This window comes from Capsicum annuum, chromosome 4, assembly GCF_002878395.1.
Source record: "Capsicum annuum cultivar UCD-10X-F1 chromosome 4, UCD10Xv1.1, whole genome shotgun sequence".
Taxonomy (NCBI): domain Eukaryota; kingdom Viridiplantae; phylum Streptophyta; class Magnoliopsida; order Solanales; family Solanaceae; genus Capsicum; species Capsicum annuum.
The window spans coordinates 37,469,000-37,475,932 of NC_061114.1; the positions used below are offsets into that span (position 1 = coordinate 37,469,000).

General features: G+C 38.1%; 1 protein-coding gene across 1 annotated transcript; it reads right to left on the reverse strand.

The window, feature by feature from the left end:
• Nucleotides 1–472: 472 nt before the first annotated feature.
• Nucleotides 473–6,540, reverse strand: LOC107868039. Its single transcript, XM_016714603.2, has 3 exons — nt 5,751–6,540; nt 2,683–2,870; nt 473–1,841 (listed from the first exon to the last, which is right to left on the reverse strand). The coding sequence occupies exons 1-3, from the start codon at nt 6,358–6,360 to the stop codon at nt 1,023–1,025; spliced, it is 1,617 nt and encodes a 538-aa protein (XP_016570089.1). The 5' UTR covers nt 6,361–6,540; the 3' UTR covers nt 473–1,022.
• Nucleotides 6,541–6,933: the final 393 nt, after the last annotated feature.

Below are 6,933 nucleotides of genomic sequence, written 5' to 3' on the forward strand. Positions count from 1 at the left end.
TTCACAGTTACAGAGTATGTGACGCACTATAAGTTCAAAGGCATGGAAAAGGAATAAATAGATAGCATACGGAGTTGTAGAGGATACAAGCGGCTGATACGATTTGCCACATTTTACAACGTTAGCAGTTTCGAAGTTACTACATTCCGCCAACTTAGGCATAAATGGTTGACGGTTATGTTTTGCAAGTTCATTCAGTCTTTGTGCAAGCTAAATTATGCACGGCAAAAACTATGCTGAGTTTTAAGTTCATTCTTCCGGTCTCTTAAAAGGTCAGACACCTCTATGTCAATGGACTCCGGAAGCTACTCGAGCTTAGCCGATACTGAAGAGTCACCAAGTCGGAGGTGGCATCCCAGCTTCATCAGGAAACGGGATCATAGATGCTAGATAGAACCTCATCTGCATAGATTTTTAAGCCTAAAACAAAGTTATGCTCAGGATTCCACAGTTTAACCAAACAAAAAGCGGCTACATCAGAATTGCATCATCTTTTAGCATCCAGACTGAAGTGTTCAGACATTTTCTAACACAATGAAGGTAACTGTCGTAGAACCAAGAATGTTCATAAGGGGATACAAAAAACTTCAAGCTTGCAACCCAAAGTACACCAGGGGATTCAAAAGTACATATATTTATATATGCAGAAAAGAGAAGACCCTATTTACGCATCAAATTTTTCCAACGCAGGTGCTTCAGTTGAATCCCCTTCGCCACTGCCAACTAATATCCAAATAACTAGTAATTCTTCATTTTGTGTTCTATGTACAAACTTAAAGTTTTATAACAATAAGCCCAGAGCGCAAAGTGCAGAGTTTAAACCAAAAGAAATGAGTGTGAGGCAAACTATGTTCAAAATCTTGCATAGGATCAAGCGATCTCAATGCCATCAACATTCAGCCAGTCGCTGGGCTCTTTGCTATCTACTTTGGTGGATCCATGAGAGTTGGAAACTTTTGACAAGTTGATGGAACTTTTCCTCAACTGAACCCAATCTTGACAGTCCTTATCAGTACTGTAATTTACTTTCTTGATTTTGCAGGAACATCCTTGTCCTCCTCTTCAAGATCACTAAATGATACATCCTCCTCACTGTCAATAGGAATGGTGGTCTTACTAACACCTGCAGTTTCTGAGGTTTCTTCCTTTAACCAATCATCACCATCATCTTCATCGCTCTCTTGCAATTTACTACTCGAAACAGATTTTGTTTTTTCAACATTTTTATGGGTAACAAGTCCTCCTTTAACCACAGGTTTGTCAACTTGGATATCTCTGTGAATCATGGGTTGTTTCTCAACATTATGAGGGGTAATAAAACTTCCTACAACCACTGGCTTGTCAATTATTTGGATTCCAGTGCTAATCATAGGCTGTTTCTCAGAGATAATAAAATCTCCTTCAACTACTGGCTTGTCAACAACTTGGATTCCAGTGCTAATCACAGGCTGTTTCTCAACATTATTATGAGTAATAAGACCTCCTTCAACCACTGGTTTGTCAACAATTTCGATTTCAGTGCTAATCACAGACTTCTTTCCGACATTACTATGGGTAGCGAGTCCTCCTTCAACCACTGGTTTGTCAACAACTTGGCTTTCACTATTAAGGACAGGCTGCTTCTCAGTAGCAGGGACCGGTACTGCAGTAGAAGTGGTTGATTCCACACTAGACATCTCTTGAACCACATGTGCAGAATTCGCAGTGGCAACCACTGAGACAATCTTTTCATGCCGAGGGTTATTATTGTCATTTGATTCGGGAGTCCTCTTCTCTGACCAGTTTTCTTCTATTCGCCTCTTATGCAACTCTTGGGCCAATGAGGCCCTGGCTTTGACAACCTGCACACAAATATCATTTGCAGTGCTAATGATTAACATCATTCATTCTCACATATAATGATGAAACCAATCATCAGTTAACACACAAAATAGCTAAAAATAGGAAAGGGGCAACTGTTATAGAAGCAGAAATGATGCAAATCGACTTGCACTCTACGTAGTACTGTTACTATCACAGCCCTAACCGATCACTGTGGTTCAGTATGAATTTTGAGTTGCCACCCCTAGTTTTTGTTGGATGAATTAATGCTTTCCTTCCCTCGCATCATCCTTGTGCGGTGTGCCGAAAAGAGGGTGCACTTTTATATGCAGGAAAAAGAACGAAAAGTTCACATATAAAAGGCTGATAGAGGTAGGATAAACTTTTGGATGGCGAGGGGGAACCAAGAAGCAAAAGGCAAGCCAGGGAAGCCCACCCAAAGCAATCAAATAAAGAAAGGTAAAATCATGATATGTCTAACTGCCATAGGTGATAAACTGAACTTTTAATTCAACCCTCCCCCAACCCCCTAAAAACTAAAGAAATGATCTTCTTGAATTGGTTGTTAGCAATGTACCCAGAGGGACTCCTCATGTAGCTTACCCTACGCCAAATAGGCCAAAATTATTGTCTAAGTAATTATTCACCTATAATAAAGTAAGAAATTCAAGAATATCAAGTAATTGTTCTCCTACAGTTAAGTAGGGACATGCAAGAATGTCAAAATATTCTACAATTATCATATTTAAGGCAATAAGAGACAGCATGGACTATCTTCAATCACATATTGCAGAGCAGCAATTAAATACATCTAAGACAACAGAAAGCCAGTAACCATTATGGTTACATGACACTACTTACCTGCGGTGTTGACAAAAGCCTAGCATCATGTTTACCCAATCTAGGGTGAAGAAGTACAAAGTAGATCTCCCAAAAGCAAGTCTCACTCATGTAAATTGGGCAGAGCTCAATCCTCAAAGCAGCCAATCTTGGGGCAAGTTGTTCAACAGCTAATGCATGCTCTTGTTGTGCATCAGATAAGTAGAAATCTATGTCAAAAAAAAGTACATAAGGCAGTTAGCGTGAGCTGGTCACTTTGATACAGCGGATACATTGTACAAAAACTGTTTGGGGAAGACTTAAAAGTCATAATGCCAATAGTTTATGCATTAAAGGTTGAAACGTAACCAGTTGAGTTAGAGGGTAACAACAACAACAACAACAACAAACCCAGTGTATTCCCACCTGGTGGGGTCTGGGGGGGTAGGATGTACGCAGTCCATACCTCTACCTCTGAAGAAGTAGAAAGGCTGTTTCCGATAGACCCCCGGCTCAAGACACGCGGTACCACACAAACACATAGTAAAGCACAGCACAAGGTTACAAGATTACATAACATAAATATGGCACCCATAAGTAATCTAAAACAAAGGAAAACACACAGATCCATAATAAAACATGGGACGCGGGCTCCTAACATGCATAAACCCCCACCAAGTAGTTCCCTACACTAGCGACTCAGGCTGGCCCTAGTCCTCTGCCCTGATTCGCGTCCTCCAGACCTTCCTATCTAGGGTCATGTCCTCGGTGAGCTGTAACTGCTCCATGTCTCGCCTAATCACCTCACCCCAGTACTTCTTCGGCCTACCCCTACCCCGCTTAAACCCATCCAACGCTAGCCTCTCACACCTACGGACCGGGGCATCCATGCCCCTCCTCTTCACGTGTCCGAACCATCTCAATCGGGCTTCCCGCATCTTGCACTCCACTGGTGTCACACCAACAACAAAATTAGAAATATTTATCTACAGAAAAACAATGTAACCAATTTGAAATATTTCTCTAGAGGTACCACTATTAGTGCCAATTGACTCATCAACTCATAAGCCAAAGACGGAAAGTGATGAAGTGATGATTCAACTATGTCTTGGCATGACCTTGTTTATCAGATATGATAACCCTATTAACTTGACGGCTGAAGCATTGTCTGTATTAAGGTTTATTAGTAACTATTTCACTTGTAGGTTAGAAATTGTTGCTCCCTTAGAAGACATGTCATTCTCAGTTCAACCTCCTTAGCTAGGATAACAGGTACATGTATTCTAGATCTCTAAAATTCAACTTCATTTAGAACATTACTCATCATTAGGCTAGAGGTTAAATGGTTAACACAAGAAAGCCTAACCATCGTTTCTAAATCAGTCTTTAAACACCCCTCCCAACAAAATATTTGAAATACCCCCATTTCTTATGTTCTTAAAGTTCCATTACACGTAATCAGCAGAGTAAGACTCAATGAACCAGTAAGCGAGAAGGATATCATTCTTTTCTGATACTCAGCAGTCATATTTTTCACTTTCATGCAGTCAAAAAGAACAATCACAATTAACACTCTATGGTGCATAATATATTTCATTTGGCAAACCAAATCTTTGTGCTAAACAGATCTGCCGCCTTCACCTACTACAGCATTACTGATTACAATATGATATCATGATAGTAATTTGCAAACCTACTGAAACCTGCATTATTCAATTTACATATGAAAAAAGCTTCTTACATCTTTTTGTTTTCAAGTGGCACATCTACACTAAGTTTTTAAAGATTTTTTTCATATTAATTCCAATTCAAATTGGCGGTTGATCTATTGCAGCCTGCAGTTCTCCAATAGTAACTCACCTATCCAAATTCACTATTGATCTAGTACTTTACTTTCAGGAGGAATCATTCACGTGTCAAAGCGATACTACTTATGGTGCCAAAGCAGACCAATGCTATCACAATCAACACAATATTGGAAGCATTCTAACTAATTCAAAATAAAAGAAACAACGCCAACATACACAGTGTAATCCAACATGTGGGGTTTGGGGAGGATAGTATGTGTGCAAACCTTACCCCTACCTTGGGAGATAGAGAAATTGTTTTCAATAGGGGTGTATTTAGTGCTAAAATTACGGTGCACGTGAACCCCTTGTCTTTCAGGCAACTAAATATTTTATGTACATATTTCATAAAATTAACTTAATACTATTTGTTGGCACTCATGCTACAAAAAAGGCAAATTGGAGAACTTGGTTGAAGTTGAGTTAATTCACTTTGTTTTCCTTTCTTTAGTAGTGCATCTATGTTCTAAAATTTCTAGATCCACCTCTAGTTCCTGATAGACCCTCGGCTTCAGTAAAAATAGTACGAAAAAAGAAAACAACGAGAAAAAAGAAGCCACGAACAATACTAAAAAAAAGCACCACAAAACATACTAAAAATTAAAAACAACCCTTGGCCTTTCCATCAAACTAGATATTTTATGTATATATTTTATAGAATTGATGTAATACTATTTGTTGACACTCATACTATTAAAAAAAAAATGGTGCACTTGGTTGAAGCCGAGTTAATATCCAAAGGAACAAGGAATCAATTCCCACTTAATACTCTCTTTTTTCTTTCTCTAGTAGTGCACCCTATATTCTAAAAATTCTAGATCTATTTCTGATTTCAAATAGATCTTCAACTCAAGTAAAAGCACTACGCAACTAGAGAAAAGAAGCAACCGCACAATACTTAACAAAGCACGACAAAACATACTAATCCCTCTATTTCAATTTATTTGATCTACTTTCCTTTTTAGTTCATTTGAGAAGGAATGAACATGTCCCCTTTTTAACAACTTCTTAATTTCAACTTTTCACAAACCATGTTTAAGACCACACTATTACAGAATATTTTGATACATGTATCTTATCTTTAATTTAAGATCACGTGATTCAAAACTCGTTTTTATTTTTTTAAACATCGTTTCAAATCAAAATAGGTCAGACAAATTGAGGCGGAGGGAGTACTAAAGAAAGCAGGGTAAAACATACTTTAAAAATTCAAAATACAAGCAAACACATTTTTAAAAAAGAAACATAAAAAATACAAAACACCTTGATTATCTTCATTTTCTGGCAAAGGGAAATCCAACCAAGTCTCAGGATTCATCGCTATGTCCCTTACGAAAGCCACTACTTCTTCCGTAACACCAACAGCACCTTTCTCCCCATCAACTTCTTCCTCCTCTTCCTCCGGTCCCAATTGCAGTAAACTCGAGGCCATTTTCGTAATTTCCGACACCCCAATATTATTCGACAGCATAGATATTCCACTCCTAAACTTGCCACTGATTTCAGCAAAGTCCGTCTGTAAACCTACAATCCCCGGCAGGTCCGGGTCGGGTTGTTCCGTTTCTGGATCCGATTTGGAGTTGTTGGAGGAATCTAACGGCTTATACGTTTCGGATTGTGGTGGTGGAGCTAGAAATGAAGCGACACCCCAAAATTGACTGGTTAGTGTTTTCGTCAGCTCCGAAAGATCCTCTTTAACGCCGCGTGATGAAGATGAAAATGGATCGTCTGTTTGATGCTCATGGCTTTCCGATTTCGAAGATGAAAATGGATCGTCTGTTTGATGCTGATTTTCCAATTTTGGATTGTCAGTAGGAGATGGAACAATGGAGTTGCTGTCGTTGTTGGAGATTGATCGAGAGAACCATGACATTGTTATCGGAGGTTAGAGATCGCCGGCTATGATGAGTATTTTGACAGTTGGGATTAAGTTTGTTCCCGTTAGCTGGTGAATGAATGTAGAAGAAAGATACAGCAAGCAAGCCACACATAACTAACAAGAGAAAATTCGGCAGTAGGTGACAAAAAAATCTTAAAATAAAAAACGATAATAACTTTGATTAGCTAAGGTAAAAAGTTTTATTTAAATTGTGATTTGTTATAAATATATTTATATAGTGAATGTGTACAAGATCTATCAAAATTTACTATACTATCTATTAAAATTTGAACTATCTATAGTTTTATTCATTATATTGACAATGATATAATCACAACATCTATCTTTTACTCAGATTAGGAGTAAATTTTTCCTATAAAGAGAGGGATCTCCCTATAAAAAAAAAGGTTTTGACTTTACTATCTATTAAAATTTGAACTATCTATAGTTTTGTTCATTGTATTGACAATGATATAATCACAACATCTATCTTTTACTCAGACTAGGAGTAAATTTCCCCTATAAAGAGAGGGATCTCCCTATAAAAAAAAAGGTTTTGTTCATTGT

Excerpts from the sequence above, each read along its gene's own strand:
- LOC107868039 (XM_016714603.2), bottom strand. The coding sequence starts at position 6,360 with ATGTCATGGTTCTCTCGATCAATCTCCAACAACGACAGCAACTCCATT. Across the intron at positions 2,871-5,750 it reads AGAAAATGAAGATAATCAAG|ATTTCTACTTATCTGATGCA; the intron begins GTGTTTTGTATT and ends TTTTTGACATAG. Across the intron at positions 1,842-2,682 it reads GGCTTTTGTCAACACCGCAG|GTTGTCAAAGCCAGGGCCTC; the intron begins GTAAGTAGTGTC and ends ATTTGTGTGCAG.